At 37.4% G+C, this 19,403-nt stretch overlaps 1 protein-coding gene across 1 annotated transcript in view; it reads right to left on the bottom strand.

Moving 5' to 3' along the window:
- The window catches only part of spz6 (Spaetzle domain-containing protein 6), a gene marked incomplete at its 5' end in the record, with an annotated part of 38,617 nt that overhangs the window by 3,914 nt on the left and 15,300 nt on the right, over positions 1–19,403 (bottom strand). Inside the window, 4 exons of the mRNA XM_071596123.1 lie at positions 3,876–4,064; positions 4,553–4,696; positions 6,817–6,931; positions 8,541–8,769. Coding sequence (XP_071452224.1) covers positions 3,876–4,064; positions 4,553–4,696; positions 6,817–6,931; positions 8,541–8,769 — 677 coding nt within the window. The remainder of the gene's footprint in view (positions 1–3,875; positions 4,065–4,552; positions 4,697–6,816; positions 6,932–8,540; positions 8,770–19,403) is intronic.

The following is a 19,403-nucleotide window of genomic DNA, read 5'->3' as shown; positions in this document are numbered from 1 at the left end:
ATACATCAAGTTAGTGAATAGTGAAAGATACATTGGACTTTTAACACTATCAAATTTTTGAGCCAATGGATAGTACTGGCTATAAACAACATGATTCAGTATTCAATTGTTCCAGGCTCAACTTTGTGGAAGTTCATGTTTATTAAATGAAGAACGCAATGCATATTTCCATTGTTCTTTATTAACGTACAACTAGTAATGTACCTGATGATGATACCTAAGCATTGAAACTAGTTGTACATAAATAAAGAACAGTGGAAATATACTTTGTGTTCTTCATGTAATGAACATGTTTCATCCGTTTTGAAATGAATTATATTAAGCTGAATATGTTCATTGAAGGATTTAAAGGTTTTGGCATCCATAAATGTACATTAAAATGGGGTCAGCACTTTTCAAATACATTCCAAGGGTCAGCTCAATTTGTAACCAAGAATACCTATCCTAGGTAACATCCTATTCTAGAACTGTGGCTAAAAATGGTGGAACTGTCATTTATGTGAAGAAAAACTTACTGTGCAAGAAGCTTGAAGTAAATCAGTTTTCTAGTGAAGTTAATTGTGAATTATGTGCTGTTACCATAAAGGAGTATAATGTTATTATTGTGTGCGTATATCGATCCCCATCAGGTGATATTAATATTTTCTGTGATAAATTGGAGCAGAGTCTTATGTGGTTCTCTAGGCTGGGTCTCGAAATCATTTTATGTGGTGATTTCAACGTAGATATACGTCATTCATCCAGTGCTTCTATTGCTCTCACTTCTCTGATACAATCATTTAACTTACATTGTGCAAATAGGGAACCAACAAGACTTGACTCCTGTCTGGACAATGTTATTACTTGCCTAAACACTGAACAGTACTGTATCAGGGTCATCGACCCTGGTTTATCCGACCATCTAGCTCTTAATTTCCAATTCTCAAACAAAAAGTGCCAAAGTAACACAACAGGTAGGACTACCCATACTTTCTGCCATCCAATTACCTTTCATGGGATTGGTGAATTGAAATCACTCCTATCAAACATAACCTGGTATTCTCTGCTCACCTTTGCAAATGGCAATGACAACTTTGCTTGCTTTTTTGAAATTTTTTTGTCCTTCTTCCAACAGTGTTTCCCCAAGAGACTTGTGAATCATTCATATAGTTCCAAAAAGTCCCTGAAATGGTTCACTCCCGAGCTTTCTGAATTACGATTGCATGTAATCCAGCTGCGTCAAAAGTACACTCGCACTGGCAATGATGAGGATAAAAGGACATGGAGACAACTTAAATCCTTTTATAACAATCAAATAATACATTCTAAACGTAGCTTTAACTCCGGTCATATAGGTAATGCTACTAACCATTTAAAAGCAGCCTGGCAGGTCATAAATAAGGAGATTGGTCATTCGAGGGGCGACCTGGACCTTCCATTTAAGCCTGATGACCTGAATAAGTTTTTCATAGAATCAATTGCTGACCTTGTGTCAAATTTTGATTCAACTCCAAGCACTGCCTTGCCTCTTCTTAATAATTCACCAGCAACATTATCTCCCTTCAAATGGAAATGGATTACGGAAGACGAAATCCGTCAAATTATCAAAACCTTAAAATACTCTAGATGTACTGATGTCTATGGGCTATCGGTCAACTTAATTAAAGATCTTGTGGGTTTCATAGAGGTACCCCTGGCGCTAATTCTAAATTCTTGCTTTCAATCGGGCATCTTTCCTGATGCTTTGAAAATATCAAAAACGATACCTATTCATAAAAAAGGAGACAAAACGTTACCGTCCAACTATAGGCCTATTTCTTTAATACCGGTATTTGGAAAAATTTTTGAAAAGGCTATTAAGGTTCAGGTTTATGAGCACTTTCAAGTTAACAATTTATTCTCTCCTTCGCAATTTGGCTTTCGTAAAGGCTACTCCACTACTTCAGCTGTCGAGTCCGCAATTAATCAAATTCTAAATGCTTTTCTAAGTAAATCCTCCATTGTTATAACTGCATGTGACCTTTCTAAAGCATTTGACTGTGTTGCTCATCCAATTCTTCTGGAAAAACTTCATTATTATGGTTTCAATGATCTTGAATTACAATTTTTTGAGTCCTATCTCACTGATCGATCCCAATGTGTTTGCACTAACAACAATCTTTCCTCACCCCTGAAATTAGTCTATGGAGTTCCTCAAGGATCAGTCCTTGGCCCTCTTTTATTCCTTATTTTAATTAATGACCTACCGTCAAATGTCTCCTGCAAGTCCATACTCTATGCTGATGATACCACTTTTGTTCACGAGTCTAAGAATGTTAATTCTAGTACTATAACCAATTGGTGTTTATCAGAAGCATCAAACTGGTTTTCTGCAAACGGTCTGGTTTTAAATAATGATAAAACTCAGTCCCTGGTCTTCTCACTAAGTACCATATCTAATCCCCCGAGTACCATTAAATTACTTGGTTTCGAACTCGACCAAAAATTGACTTGGGAGCCTCACATACTGGGCACACTTGGAAAATTGTCAAAGGCTGTGTATATGTTACGTAAACTCAAATATATTATTCCAAAAGAGTTCCTTATTCAGGTATACTATGCTTTATTTCATTGCCACATTGACTATGGTATTGTACTTTGGGGCCACTCACCTTCCACAAATATGTTATTTAAGATGCAAAAAAAGGCAGTCAGAATTATTTCCTTTTCACCCCCAAGAGAACATTGTAAACCTCTGTTCTGTAATTTGGGCATCATGACTCTGCATAGTCTGTATATCTATAAATGCCTATGTAATGTCAAGGAAAACCTTAGCTCTTTCGAGAAAAGGTCTAACTTCCATTCTCATAATACAAGGAACAGCGATACACTAGACATTCCCTATTGCAGATTAGCCAAGAACAGCAATTCTTTCAATATTCTAAAAATTCGTTTGTTTAATAGATTGCCCTCTGAGGCTAAAGTTGTGAGTGTGCCCAAGTTTAAGAAAGTTATCCGGAACTGGCTGACTAAAAAAGCATTCTACTCAGTAAATGAGTTTTTTGATTCAAAAATTGTGTGGTCCATGATAGACATACAATCATTTGTCTCACCAAATGTATTTTGACTGTAATATGTAATATTTGATTTGTAATATGTGTTTATGTAACCATAATCTCTAAACTATGTATCTATATGACGAAGACTATTGCAAAACTATTTTGTTTAATGTCCAATAAAATTATTATTATTATTATTATTATTATTATTATTACCATAAGAATATTTGGGTATTGTTTTTAATTATTTCCTCAGCTTTACCCTGGTCAATCATCTCTGACTGATTTCTTTTCAGCCAGAAATTATCATCAAGGGCTTTAAATATTTAAAGGCTTGCTTAGCAATTCATATCAGTAAGTGCTTTTCTTATAAATATATTCTCTCCAGAGATTTGTACCAGAAATACCCTGAAGTTAACAATTATTTACCTCTCAATATTTTTACACCGAAGAATAGAAGTTGGTATTTTTTAGAGCTGACCCTCTGTGATTTTTACAGTAACTAAGATACAATAATAATTAGGGCTATGGTTGGCCATAGTAGTCAATAGGTAAAGTGCTTAATATTGACTAGAAGTTCCGGATTCTACTTCTAATGACTTTCAAAGATATAAACCCCCCAATTAAGCCAAAGTTGTGTCATTTTTCAGGTACCCGGTTTTCTTGGGATATCTTGGGAAAATGTGAATTTCAAGTATCATAAGACTTATTATGAGATAAGCTCCATTCTAACCAGTTAAACCAACTTTGGACTCAATTAGAAAGGTTAGGTTAGCTATAGAGCCTCTAAAAATGAAATCCAGCCATTTTCAATCATAATACTAAAGGGGACTCTTAGCTATGCGATCATACACTCACACTCCACCCCCATTGTCACAGAACTTCCGTGACTGCCTCATAGATTGCGGTGAAGAATGTGTTACACCTTTTTCCTCTTGCTCGATCACTTTTTTATCATTGGCTTCTCTCTGGTTATCAACAGGACTCTCTTTCTCAGAAATAAGTGTAGTACTTTCTTCTCGCTTCATGCGATGATGAATGGAGTTCCTTTTTCATATGGAAAAACATGTGAGATTTGTACTTTGATGGCTTATTTTTTCAGAATTGCATGCATAGTGGTTGGAATAAGTACATGGATTTATTTTTTAATATTTTTTGACACAGCATAATGCAAACTTGCCACTTTGGATCATTTTGTGGGTTCTGCAAAGGTTTTAATGTTGGCTCACAAAATGTCTCTTACAGTTTAAAAAAATAAATCTTTCCACAAAACAAAAGCTAATAAAATGTCTCTTTAAAATCTAATGGTAATGCGTAGAGTACATTTTTATATAATAAATAAGATGGTTTAGATAATAAAATATATTCTTTAGTAGTCCACAGAGCTAAAATTTTTGGGAAAACTATTTTTAAGTCATGCTGTAAATAATAATGCAAACTTAAAGTAAGGAAAAATATAGATCTCTAGCATTTACCTATTATTCTTAATCTTAAATATTTGAATAGTAAATGATGAAAATTCATGGAAGACTTACAGTCTTGTGTCTTTATAGTAGAAAGAGGAAGTAGAGTTCTTCGCTGTTTGCTGGTACTTGGCAACCTTTGGCAATGTGTCATCCTCTTTTAAAATTGGCAATGTTTTGCTGAAGAATTCTAGGGTTTTGTTTTTAATTATAGCACTGAAAAGACATATACCACTGATAAATTCTTTGATCAGATTTAATCAAATAAAAGCTACTCATTCAATTGATTAATAATAATAAATGTTTATCAATGGACAAAGTTTACCATCTACAAATTCAAATAAAGTTTGTATTACAAAATTGTGCAATGGCAAGACATAAAAATCAGCATGAAAAGATAAAAAACACAGTTGTGAAAGACAAAAAAAATGCTTCGAACCATACTGTTTTTGGGTCTCCATATCGCAATCATGATGTAAGAATGCATAAAGTATTTCATATCATTATATTTAAGAATTCATTAATTCACCAATGCAGCAATTTATATAGTAATTGTTAATATATTTGTTTAAAAATTATATGTAGAAACAAAGGGTTGTACTAAAATATTCCAGAATACATCAATTTTACAAGGGCAGTATTTTCATATATGTCCAGGAATTAAAGACAAGAATAAAAACTATCAGGTTTATAAAAATCATCACGACCAACTAAGTTAAAGAAGCATTGTTTCCATACTTCATGGCTTATAGTGTTTTAAAGCTAACTGTTGATCATGAAAAGATGTTGGTAGTATAATATTTACAGTTATAATCCCTCAAAATCCTGAGCAATCACATGAAATAGGCTACTTACAGTTTAGAAAAATAATTCTTTCAATAAAACAAAAGCTAATAAGATATCTCTTTAAAAAGAACATAATAATAGAATTTCTCAACTGGTTGGTTTTGTTGTAGCTCCATTAATGGTATAAATTTTATTTTGTCTAAAAGTACTGGTTAATAAACCTAGTTAATTGAAAAACATTAAGCCAGCATCTCCATATATCTAGGAGTAATCAATCTTATGGAATTCCGATTACATTGTAGCTCCTGTATTTCCAGATCCACAACATGCATTTTTTACTCTAAAATCAGCCTGCATCATACGCAGGTATAATTTTAGCATATAAGTGCAATCCGATTCGCTGGAAAATACTTATTACTAGGTATTTTTTCCTGCATCAGGGATAGAAAATGTCTGTCTTGATGACAAATTTCAATTATATCACTGTTTTCAGTCGGTAGCAAGCAACAGAGTTTAAATATTTCATTGAAAGTGCTGTCCATGAAATTCCCAAATAAATTGTAAATTTATACATTGTAGCAGATTTCGTTTCATCTCACCTTCGGTGCTCCTAAGAATTTTAATAGGCATTGGGCATACGGGGATGTTACCCCAATGCTAATACATACATGCATTCAACATGCCCTATACACCTATTGTGTATTCTCAATAATGCACATTTTTTCTGCTAGGCAAATAAATATATTATTATTATATTGCAGTGTTTCTCTCCCGAAAAATTTGGGGTCTACAGGCATTCAACCTTAAGTGGTATGAGAGTGCTGTAAAGGCATAGTAAATGGTTATTTTCAATACGCATTTCAATGATGTCAAAATAATAACAGCAACAAATCATCGTATAAAGAGTTTAAATGATAAAAACCTCTCCGAATGCTAAGAGGGAAGATTTTTATACAGTTGCTTTTAAACTTGAAATATGCTTCAGAACACAGAAACAAGGCAGCTTGAAGGCATTTTGGCCCAGGGATGTTGAATATCTAGGATTCTACGATGAATAAACATTGATCTGTGTGTAGCTACTTATTTTTATTTTAACAATACAATTTTGTTCACATTTTGAGTTGACATAAAAGCAATATGCTCTTTTTCTGTCTTATCCAAGTACTTTACTGTAAACTCTAACCTGAAAAATCGCGGTGCATCTTATGCACAAATGGGCCAGGATATATGGCGATTTCACATGCTTTGAGACCAACTTTATAGAATACTATGGGCAGAAATTTATTTTGGACACCCTCAAACAAGTTTGTGCATCGCATAGACCTTCAACTTTGCCTCAATGTTCATAAACGTTTTTTTGTTAATAAGCTCAAACCTCTTTCAAGACACTAATTCACAAGGATAATGTCAAAACTATTCATAATTCGAAATTCAATCAAAATATGTTCTCTATACATTGAGATTCTTTTAAGCCAAACAAAAATTGCTGACTTCAAAGAAATTGTAAAATTCCTAAATTCTTATAGGAGAATATAAACTTATGTTCTTACAATGGATAAGATGATCCCATGACATTTTGATCCATTGGATTCCTAGGTATTATTCCAAGGTTGAGATCTCCGCAGAGGTTATCCAAAGAGGCATGTGGGTGCAGCTGCCCAATCCCTGAAAACAAAATTCAACAACACTATGACAAAAATACTGAAAGGAGATAATGAGTTAAATTTCCTTACTGTTTTCACCTTATCTTGAATTTTTTTTTGCTGGGAGGTTACTACTAGAGACAAATATAGAATACAATCAGAATGTGTAGGTCTGTTTCATAGATTTTGAAAAAGCATTTGATAGTATGAATTGGATAGACTCAATGACTGAACTACTGAAAAAAAATAAGGGTAGATTGAAGGGATAAGGGGCTAATCCACAACCTGTACATTTTTTAGACTGTGCAAGTGCGGAATGGAGAGTCCAGATGGGCAGTGTTAGAAAGAGGCGTAAGGCAGGGTTGTCCATTATTACATCTGTTCAATGCGAGAAAATGATTAAAGAGGCATGGAAAAAACTGGAGATAGGAATGAAAGTCAGTTGGGAATTTTAAAATCAGTTAATTTTGCCAATCACCAAGCTTACATTTGTCAGTCAAACAAGGGGTTGCATGGATTGCTGAGTTCATTGTAAAGGCAGTGCAATAGGTATGGAATGAGATTAATGTAAACAAAACAAAGATTATGAGGTTCATCTAGAAAAAGGAACGTGACGTAAAATATCAAAATAGAAGTCCATAAACTAGAGCACGTGGAACAGCCAACCTATCTTGAAGATGTTTTGGACCATGATGGTCAAAGTAGGAGGGAAAATATAAAAGTACATTAGGCAAAAAGGCTTTCAAAAGAAGGGAACAGAGAAAATGAGTAAGGAATTTAGAAAAGACTCATTAACTTTGATAAGGAGCATGCTTTTGTACAGCTCAGAAACATGGTCATTGAAGCAGAATGATAGGTGTAGATAGGAAGCTTTTGAAATATGGGTGTGGAGAAGAAAGGAAAAGGTGAAGTGGACTAAAAGGAAAACAAATGAGGGTTTGATAGTCATAGTGGAGGATGAGAGGGGATTGTTGGAATAAATCATGAGGAGACAGGAAAAATGGATGCAAAGCATATTGATTGGCAGCGGAATATTGAAGACTGTGAAAGAAGGGAAAATGTTAGGCAAGCAAGGAAGAGGCAGGAATAGAATATGGATGTTGAATGGAAAGAAGGGTGGAAGGAAGTATTCAAAATTGAAGAGGGGTTTATTGTAGTGTTGGATGTCAGGTAGTGTTTTGTTGAAAGAGGGAAGGGAATTCTAGCCAGACTCTTTGTTAACTTTTGTCCATCCGAAAGTTTCCTTAACCATTCCTGAGGATAATAATAATAAGGAATTTCACAAATTAAATTAGGTAATTCTCAAGCAGACTTCGAGCCTTTACTCCACTATCATTGACCAGATGATTAAGTTTTATAAAGAAAGCTGAGCAGCATTACTAGATATTTCTTCTCCTTTAAGAGTTCACAAATTGTTCAGCTATAGCAACCTGAATGGCCTGCATTAGTTCATATGATTAGAGCTTTCAAATGGAAGCATGGATATGTACAGAAAAAGAGAGGTGAGAATAGATAAAGTCAAGTACCTAGAATATACATATAATAAATGCAAAACATTAAAATGGATCTCCCAATAATTCTCTTACCACAGCAAAGCAAGCCACAGATATATAAAATGTATCGCCTCATACCTGGGCAGCGAGCATTGGTATGTTGGTATGGAGGTCTTCTGACTCGGGGTGGCTCTGCATTTGGTGATTCAATGAATGCATAGTATCCCTCTGGTGGTTCATGAATTTCATCATCTGCTGATGAAGTAGAGGAAGATCCAACCCATGCACCTCCACCATTAATAGCTCTTCTGTCAGCAGATGCTGTCCATGTATAACAGAGTATCGACAGGATTCCCAATACCTGCAGCTAAAAATGAAACTCCTATTAGTCAAAACCTCAGAATCTAGTTTTGAAAAATTGATTCCAATGTGGTGCTCTTCACCTACACAAGAGAAGCAAAATATAAGCATGCTTAGAAGTTGAAATGTATAGCTATATTTATTCAACTCATGTGAATAGGTATCCCATACAACAGAGCTGCTTGAGATACGATTCATTTCTTCTTTCATACTTTATCTCTCTCTTTTTCCCTTTATACAGGGTGTGGCAATATAACTTCCTTTTTTGAAAGCATTTTACGTGCACTTATTTTATGTTAGGCTAGTCACGTATGCTAGTAGAAGCAACAGTTTTTATTAATGATTTGCTAATACTAAGCATTAGGATCTGGGCTGAGTCTGACATATGTGCTTCTCAGAATTCCCTCATATTTCCTTAAGGTCTTGACAACAGAGCATAGTTAAGAAAACAAATGTTGTCCAGTGTGTGTAAGCCAATTGATTCATGAATACCATATACACCAAATACTACTGCATACACTAAACATATTTAACCCATGATGAGCCCATGAGCTCACACCACCATTGATAATCATTAAAGAGGTAGCTCATGAGCTGAATATGCTGAGTTCCTGACTGGCTTCAATTGCAACTCTTCCATGTCACTTGGCCATTGATGCAAATACTGTAATTGTCAGTCAACATGAGATCATAGCATATTTTTTGAGTTCTCAGACATCATGACTCATCAAAATCATAGCTCTTCCTGATAGTATTGCATACATTCCTTATCTTGATAATTTTGATACACTAAGTGTATGTGTGCTTCTTATTTGACTCTGGCAAAAAACAAGAGTTTTGAATTGCTAAAAAAAGGTATTGTGTTAACAGGTTCATTTGCATCAACATAATATCCTTCAGGCGGGTGCAAGGGCTTATGGCAGGGATTATAGGACATAACCTTAAAGAATACAAACAGGAATAAATATGCAAATTGGAGATAATTATTAAGTTGTTCGTATTTTTTTGTCCTTGGAACTTGGCTATGAATTGTCTAAGAGAAAAATTAAATTATTGAATCTACAGAGAGTATATACCCATAATTCCAGTAATGTAGTTAGGAGGCTTGTATTATTTTTTGATGTAAAAAGAAAGCATTAAATTGCACAAAAAATACCTTTGGATTGAGTATAATATGATGTTGTCATTAAGTATCCAGAGGCTTCCATTCCAGGTTAATAGTAATTATATGCCCCTTTTTATTCTCCCTTGGCAGTTTCATTAGGAATTAGTCTATTTTTTTGGTATTTTCATACTTCTTGAATCAATATTTCTTGGGATGGTCCCAAATGCTTAAAATCCTATGTAGTGCCTAATTGACAAGAAAAATTTGCTTCATTTAGCCTAGTCCTGTCTTCACTGTGAAAACTCACAGCAAATAATTTGTCTTCCCTTTTTAAACAATTGTAACCATCTTCTAGCTCTGGTATAGGAAAGAACAGACCCTATAAGCCTCTTGTACCATTACATTGACCTAGGTGGACCACTTGTACTTGTGAAAGCAAAATTTAAATGCATGTTGCCTCCATCATTTCTGCAGGTACATTTAACAGTATAATTTGAAATGGCTGCTGTTTATGCAGTCTAGATTCAAGTCAATGAAACATGTACCACATATACCCAAGATATTAAACAAATAATTCAACATAAAATTAAATTTTTGCACAGATCATGTAAATAAAATATGTAAGGTCACTTTATTGAACAACCTCTCATACCTAACTTGAAGATTTTTGTAATGTAGGTGCATGTCAAAATTTTAAAGCTCAGAATTTTCAGTATTCTGGCAACAGCGTGGTCCTGTGGGTTGCCAAGTTTTGGAGTTTGTGTTATGCATGAATTACACCAGCGGCATACATGTGTGCATATGGATGCATTTGCAACTCTGTACATTATATATCTTTTAGTTTGAGAATACAATGTTGACAAATAGATAATTGAATAGTAGCCCATCTTAAAATCGGGTGTTGCTCTCGTTGCTGTAGGGCATCACTAAGCGCAATGTAGCACTGTGGCTGTGTAATAAAAGAGAAGCCGGAAAAGGCAAACAGTACACTCCGATATAGTATCTGGCAACGCTACAAACAACGCTTATCATATCTCGACCCATATATGTCTTTCAATGCGGTAGATGAAGCAAAATAGACCCCAGAGATAGACCGGAGCGATATTTCGGTGGAATATCCTCTGGAGACCGCTGGGTCGCCGCGCGTGGGACCCTTTCCTTGCTACACATAGCCGGGGCCCCCATCACTTTATATGTGTGGAACTACTCCACCGCTTCCTGTTGAGCGGTCAGGAGGGCAACTCTGCTAATCGGGAGCTATCCCAGCGCCCTCCTTGACCTTCAACTCGCGAAGAGACGCGGATGCCGTCTCACAGCAACGATGCCATCCTTGAGGAATCCCCTCCAACTCCCTCGACACTTCCCCTCACTACCCCTTTCTGGCATCCAGCCCACCCCTTACAGTCGCGGCCACCCCCTTCTCCCAACCCCGTCCAATGACATTCCGCCGCCCCCATCTTTCATCGAGGCGCCAACGGCCACTCGAGGTGTAGTTGCCCTAGTGAGTATCCTCTGTTCCGTTGTCCAAACTCTTTGCCGCTGAGGGCCAAAAGAGAGAACGAGATTCTTTTCTGGTGTTATTAAGAAGCAGAAGTTTATTAAGAATGCTAATTGTTTCCCATAGCTAGCGAATAGATTTAGCGCTGTAAATTATCCAGTAAAGGATGCAGTCGTGGCTAAAATGGCTATTTCCACACTGCGGAGCGTTTTCCAGGTGGGGGTTGGGTTGAGAGAATCCCGTAGTCTGAAAGATAATTTTTACTTTCACATGCCATAAAATGTTATTTGCAACGGCAATGCTTCCATTCAGAAGATGAAATTGATGATTCAATCTTCTGCTATTGTCAGAAAATGGACGCCATTTGTTTCTTGTCAATGTTTAGGTAAATATTTGTTGTTATTTTATTTACTGAAATAGGTAGTATACTACGTTTAGGTTCTATGACGAAGAGTTTTGAATTGTCAGTGCGACAGTAACTGACTGGAAATATGTTGTCCGAGAAGTTGCTGTGTATTCCTTTCTGCAGGACCCAAAACTTATAGGCGTTAATGGTTGAACAGTAAAAATTAACGAAAGTATCTTTTTACGACGGAAGCCCAAGAGAATTTCAATGAAAAGCAGATGGCGTCCGCTTTCTGATCAAGGCCCCGACCTACAGGAGTAAATCATAAGAATGGGGTGCTAAGTGGAAAAAGGAGTTAAAATTGAAATGAGCAATGGTCTTCCTGACTAAACTCATTCTCGGTTGGCTCAAGTTGAATTACTTATCAGTATGCTGAAACACAAGACTTTAATTACGACTGATTGAAATTTATCGACATGAAGATATTTCAACCTTGCTCGATAAATTGTAGCCACATCAGTATTATTAGGAATTACAGCTTCTGTCTGAATTAATAATTTACTAGAGTTGTTTTTATGGCGAATAGGCATGAATGAGGTAGTTGTAGGGCTAATGCACGCGTTCCTTTGTTCGTCTACGATGCAGTATTTCTGTCGGATGGAGCCCACAAAATGTATGGAGGGACTTGTAGCTTCACTTAGGTAACATAGGATGAAATAGAGGGAAAATTGTCGAAAAATAAGCAGTCGTTTTCTATTCAGTGAACGGGAAATATGATTGCATAGCGACATTAAAAGTCTTAATTGAACAAATAAATTAAATGCATAAGCAAGGACACAAGAAATATTTTGTGTTCCTTCACAAAATATTTGTAATGCAAATGAAGGTTAGATGGAGAGATCAAAAGGCATGGGAAGGCTGATAGAAAGATTTTTAGTAGCATGTGGTGTACAAATTGAACAGGTTTCTAAGACAGCAAACAGCAGAATAAACAGTGATGTGCATATGCATTTTCATGCATGAAAATGCGAAGAATACGGATACATTGTCCATTTTCGGATGAGAAATTGAGTTTGGCATTTTATTTGATTGGTAAAAACTACTTTTAGAAGTTCTTTCTTTACGAATGTTGTTAGCCTACTTCCCACAGAGAACAAATGAATTTGACTTCCGAAAGTTCTCAGCTATTGCCAATTTTTACCATCACTCCATCATATTTGTCGTTTGGCGGAACAGATTACCTCTAAATTCATGCGTTACATCCATCTGGATGCGTGTGTAAATATGAATATATTCTTAACCACACGCTCACCGCATTTTAATATAGAGCTTTTAACGGTACCTCAATTTCTCCTGCGAATGAACCTGCGTGCTAATGAGTAAGGCCCTTCACTCCCTTCCATCCAATCCTCGCGGCAATCGTATTCCCCTCGCCCCTTGCTGTCGATTTCCTCTTCCTCGTCGAAATCTTTCCTCCCCCTCCCCAGACTCGCTGCACGTCCTCTTTCTCCTTTCTAATGAGTTAGCGATTGCTTTTTGCGGTCTTTCCCGTTCTTTCACGTCTGCTATTGTGTACGTCGTATGTCTCCTTCCCTAAATTCTTATTCATATTTCCCGTGTGCTCTTTTCCGCTAGGTTGTCTACGCTTGGCCTTTCTAAGGTTCTCCCACAAGCTTCCACTTATCGTCCTCAATTTCCTTCCTTTAATTTCTTAGCGTTTTTCACTCGCTTAGACATTTTGTATAACTGTTTATCCTGTAGTTTACCTGTACCATCCGCAACGGGACAGGAATAATACCCGTCGGTTCTAATTTCGCCCTCGTGTTTCTAGCCGTTTATTCTTTCATCTGTGCTCCCAAACTCGTCCTGAAATGTTCTCAGAGCTTTCCCCTCCCCTCCCTCCTAACACTCGCGATTATCACCAGCCATCCCACCACTTCCGGCTTTTTTCTATCTTATCTCAAGCACATTCCTTAATTAATTATTTTTTTATCGTTCCTTAATCACCTGTTTTCCCCCACAAACCGTACAATATTGGCCCTTGTAACGTGAGGTCACGGGGTCAGTAGTGTCATTCGTGCGCAACTCCGTCCAACCGTCGCATACCGATCCACCTGAGAGAGTTGACTCTACACTCTTTTTATTTCTTATTCTGCGGGGAATTCTAAGCATCGCCATCTCTCTAAAAGTTAGTTTCATTGAGAATTTCTGGTTGCATTAACCTGTCAGGTTGCACTAAAGGCATCAGTCCGGGATGATAAAATTTTTTGATGGAAATATAATTTATAAGCAACCTTACATGAGTATTACCATTAGTTTTGTTATGGTAGACATTGATCAGGGCCTGAAAACTAATGTACATTCATGTGGAATTTTTAAACACTTCTAAAGAATCAAAATAGTTTGACTTCCACGACTGCGTTCTTCAACCTCTAAGATATTGTACCCTCGTCATGACATCAAAATTTGTCTGTTCTCTTCTCACTTTCAGCACAGCATTTTATTTCTTTCGTCCGATTTCTGTGCCTTTTTCGTTATAATTCTTCCACTCCCTCTTTCGTATCATATTTGCACTTCTTTGCGTGTGCTTCTGTCTGTTGCGTGGAAAGATGACTATTTCGAAATGGTGCGAACATTTTATGAATTCATCCTCAAGTTGAAACTTGTGCAGATTATTAAAGTAATGAGAGTTCAATCTAGATCTGAACGGTGATACTCCTAACCTCCGGTCCGTTTCCTTACCCTCTTGAACTCCCATCAAGTTTATTTCCGGCCCCAGAGCGAAGGAATTTGGAAGAAGCAAGAATTCATTTGTCGATGCACAACAGCACATTTGAACAGTAGGGTATAGGTTTATTAGGGTTAGGGTTTATAGGTAATAAATGCTCAGCCACCGCCACCTAAGTATGCTAAGTGTACATTCAGTCACCATCTTTGTAGAAAAATTCCTGTCAAAGAAGCGCGTGGAGAAATTAGGACAAAATCTAGGGAGCGTAAACAATCAGAGAAGGAAGAACCAAGGGAGTGATATGGGAAGTTAAGTTTGATGGCATGTTTATATCAGATAAATTATATATATATAGAGCTCCCTTGGTTCTTCCTATATATATATATATATATATATATATATATATATATATATACACACATATATATACATATATGTGGGTCGCGGTAGTCCAGTGGGTAGAGCGTGGGACTGCTGACCTGAGGGTCCCGGGTTCGATTTCAGGGCAAGGCACTCTGGGCACCTGCAGCTCCACCCAAGCTATGTGATTTTTCGGGTACCAGATCTTCCTGGGAAACCATAACTGGCACAAGGAAAGGAACTGGCCCCCCTACCCTGATGTGTGAATTTCACACGCCGCATAGGGCTTAGTACTGAGTGAACTCTACCATCACCTGCTAAACCGACCTTCGGGTTGATTACTGTGTTTATGGTTTATATACATATACCTGTATGTGTGTGCGTGTGTGTGCTAATATATGTATATTAGTAAATACAGCGGCGAATTTTCACTAGAAAAACCCAACGAATTATTCATCGGCGGTTTTTTAATCTCCGATAGTGTGAAGACATCACAAATTGATGGTTTGCAATATATTTTCCTTATTCAACTTTACGACCTTACCGCTAAATTTATGACTCTTTTTATGACGGGATTGACGCCATCTATCAAGGAATCTCATTAAATTTAGATAATTATAATCTCGTATTGTGCATATATATGGACTAAATGGAAGAAGGGACCATCAGGTCTCAATTTCGCCCAAATTAGGACCTTTATCTGTCAATACCCTATTCAAGATTCCTAGCCTATTCCGTGAAGTAATGCTGGCTCTCTGGTCTGATCGTTATGGTGTGATTTTGACGGCACTTGACATTCGTTGTTGCTTTCCGCTGAGCTACCTCAAGTTCTGAAACATTGATATCAGGAGTGGTGTGCACTCACCCCCGACATCCCCGAGAATGCCTATTCCAAGAGAGGGATCGTCGTGGAATACATGAGTCAGCGAAGTGTTTTGATCGGCCACCGCTATCTCAATGAAAATAAGTAGAAAGCATCCCTAATATACGTGTCGCCTCTGTCTTGCTGGTCCTGCGCCACACAGCGCAACGTGCACATAAATACCCAATCATTATATCGTTAAATATCATTATTTGGCTTTTGGTCGTTGAGTCAGGCGGAAGAGCTAAGACAGGAGGTTTTTGAGATATGTTTATGAATGAAAATAATAAAATGAGCAGAAAGAAAAACATTACGGCGAAGTGCCAAGGTAGGGGAAGAGAGAAGGCTATTGGGGAAAATTCGAAGAAGCTAGGGAAAGTTAATACAGGATATACTGAGAGGTTGTGGGGGCTAAATGTGGTAATAGAGCTCGCTCAGCGAAGCTGGAAATCGAAGCAGAGAGATGGAAACAATAGGCAATTTGGATGGATTTAAGGAAGATATGAAGTATTCACAGCTGAAAAGAAGAGCTATTATAATATTGAATATTGGTTTTGAGAGTATTTACTGCTGTGTTAGGCTGGATTTAGAGGTGCAGTGGTGCTTTTTGGCTGTATTTAGTGACAACCAATCCTAAATCTGCGCACTAGTGCTATTAATGATTTTTTATTTCTGAAATTTTAGAAAAAAAATGCTTAACAGAAATCTGGACCTTTTCTTCACGCAACCAATGAATCGTTATACGCAACCTGGCCATGAGATAACTTGTGTAATGAACGATAAGGCTTGGCCGGGATAACAGGCGTCTGCGATAGTCTTTTTTGGCCATTCTGGTACATCGGCATTAATTACATTGAGAGGAAATACGCTGGGAAATTTGAACTACGTATTTTGTCGTAAAACTTATGTATTTTCGGTTATAGAGGAAAAAATACACCTTGCATTGTTCTTTTTTATGGTATAGTGTTTTATATATAGCACTTAAAAATCTTAGTTAAAAAAACATAATCTGGGGGATACCAAAACTTTTCCTCTACACTTCACAGTTTTGAGATTGCAATTCCCCTTTGTTTAACCCTGATGATTATTCTGCATCATCCCCAACAGGCTTTGATACTTCATAATGGACGAACTGCCCGCGAACTTTTCGATTCCTAGTTATAAGGAATAAGGAAAAGGATGTACTCCTTCCGGTGCAGAAATTTTCAAAAAACCAATCATACTTAATAAAACTGTAATCCACAAGGGAAATGAAAACACTTTGGCGTCCGGGTGTTAAATTAACTTCCAAAAAGTGATAGTCTTTCAAAAATTACCATTCTCCTTCCTCTAGAAATAACCTAAATCGATTTAAATGAAAAACTGGCAAAATACAAAACGTGAGGCACCTTTCAATCCTCTGATATTAACTCCATTGAAGAAAACTAGTATTTCTAAACTCACTTATAACTTCCCTGACTATAATATCATTATCAGAAGTGGCCTACTCATCGTTGCATTGTGTGTGTGTATTATGGTACCAAAAACCCAAGTGAGAGTTATTTATTGACTGACGAAGGTTTTTTCGGTACTTTGCATCGTTTCCTTGTTCTCATTTACCGTTATCCTATTTTAGTCACCAATCATGGACAGCCCATTGGAAGGGAAATCTAATTGGTGCTAATCAGTGCCGTTTTAAGACAAAGTCTATTAACCCGGCATACAAGGGGTTCTATTCTTCCCTCTACCTACTTCTGTATTTCGCAAACCAATTTACCCCCGCAGTGCAGATGACCTTTGCTTTGGAGCGACTTCATTGTAAGGTTCCGTTGCTACCAGCATATTCATTCCTCACAGTATCTACGACGACATGCCGTCAGATTTCCGAAGTGCTTCTCCACTCCCCATCGCCCCACTTGGCTTCGCGGAATCTTATAATCTTGTCCATCCTGTCCTCTACGTGCAGCGATCAAATTCCCCACGTTCTACGTGCTCTCTCTGTGAAGAACCATCCACTAGCTTCCCCACCCGCACCTTTCCCCACGCAACTAAGCACCACCAATCCATTCGCTTGGTCCTTTTGGACCCCTAGGGTCCGAAAGGACAAAGGCCACCCGAAAATTAAAACTGATCAGAAATTTAAATGTATGTATTTTCAAATTAAAATCACTGCAAATACCACGTTCTCATGTTGACATAAATTTACCTAACGCATATTCCCCAAGGAGTATTGCTCCATACTACGAATAAATCAAAAATACAGTTCTTGGTTCATAGCCATAAAAATTGAGAGGGTAGTGAGACGATAAACTAGTCAATGTCAGAGAAATGGAAGTCTCATTACATTGGGCTATAAACAATTGAGATACTAATATTGTTTAAGATAGTAAACAGTTGAAGAGAAGACGACCACGACGCCCATAAGAAAAAACTATGATATTCCAGCTGGTAATGGTTGATCACGACACATTGTGATTTTCAAAGGTTATTCCGCATGAAAGAAATCAAAATCGCTTATTTTGTACTGAATTCAGCATTGCACCAGGTATAGCTTAAAATTAAAAATGCTCATTTCAAATAACATATTTTCGTTCATTTCGTTAACCAATTATCCATCAGCGATAAATACGGCATATTTCCCCGAACAACATAAAAAAGAAATTCCATATTCCGAGAAATACGTATTTTTAATTAGGTCAGTAAACCCACATGGTGGACGCTACTTGCCGTAAGACCATGGATGGTCGTTAGTAAAGTGATCGTCAAACCGAGCGAGCCAAGTTTCGTAGTAGACGCCAAAAATTTACAAACGATTGAATTGCATATTTTCTACATTTTGAATCTTGCTTGAATCGTCTAACCTTTAAACCACCTGATCCGGCGATAAGAGCATCCGCAGAGAAATACGTACGTTATTGCATACGCCTTATCTAAAGATATCGTAAAAGCCCCAATCACTCGTCGGCGCACGAGAACTAATTATTACCACACCTTACTGTGATGGTAACACCACCAACACCAGTATGATGCCAAACCGATGAATCCATTGTTGCCGAAAAGATAAAAGCGTTCAATGTTTTGCGAGGACAGGACATTGAAATGGCAGAGGGGTTCCGCAAATTCATTCGGGCGTGGCCGAAATTGTCACATCGTGTTTCCGCCAGGCCCATCACCAGGCAATCTCTCTACCTCGGCTGATTTTCTTGGGGCGCTTCTCCATTAATTCCCTTCCGTCCCCCCCCCCCATTTATGCCGGCGTTAATCCCTGTCGACTGAGATTTTATAGCTTCGTGAAGTATGCCACGCCCTTCCTCGGCAAATCTACTGCAACAAAAGTTCTCGGGTCTTGACTCTTGGAGCTGATAAGATTGTAGCTGATGCACTGATAACAATGCACAGCATTTCACTCGATAATATCGAATCTAAAGAGTAAGTCATTGAGATGAGTACCGTTTAACGTTTACCTTCTCAATATTAACCCAATATAAATCCTGTAGTTCAGTTTACGGTGAAATATGACATTAGCCGTCCGAGCACCTCAAAAAAGTATTTCTGTAACGATTCTCCGATATTTCGAATGTTAATTTCATTATCTTTTAGAAGGGAAGTCACTTCTCCCTTGAAGGTAAAGGCACGGATGTCGAAGCTGGAGTAGTCGGAGCGGAAAATAAGGGCCTGGTGCAGGAACAGCTAATTCTTTTCACCCCTAATCTACATCGTAGTTCTGACACCACCCGCCCCTTTCCCCAGCCCTCACCATGAG

Source organism: Hetaerina americana, unplaced genomic scaffold, assembly GCF_022747635.1.
Source record: "Hetaerina americana unplaced genomic scaffold, ioHetAmer1.1.p SCAF_1, whole genome shotgun sequence".
Lineage (NCBI taxonomy): Eukaryota > Metazoa > Arthropoda > Insecta > Odonata > Calopterygidae > Hetaerina > Hetaerina americana.
Note: the sequence above shows the minus strand (reverse complement) of the source record. Positions and strands in the feature narration are given on the sequence as shown.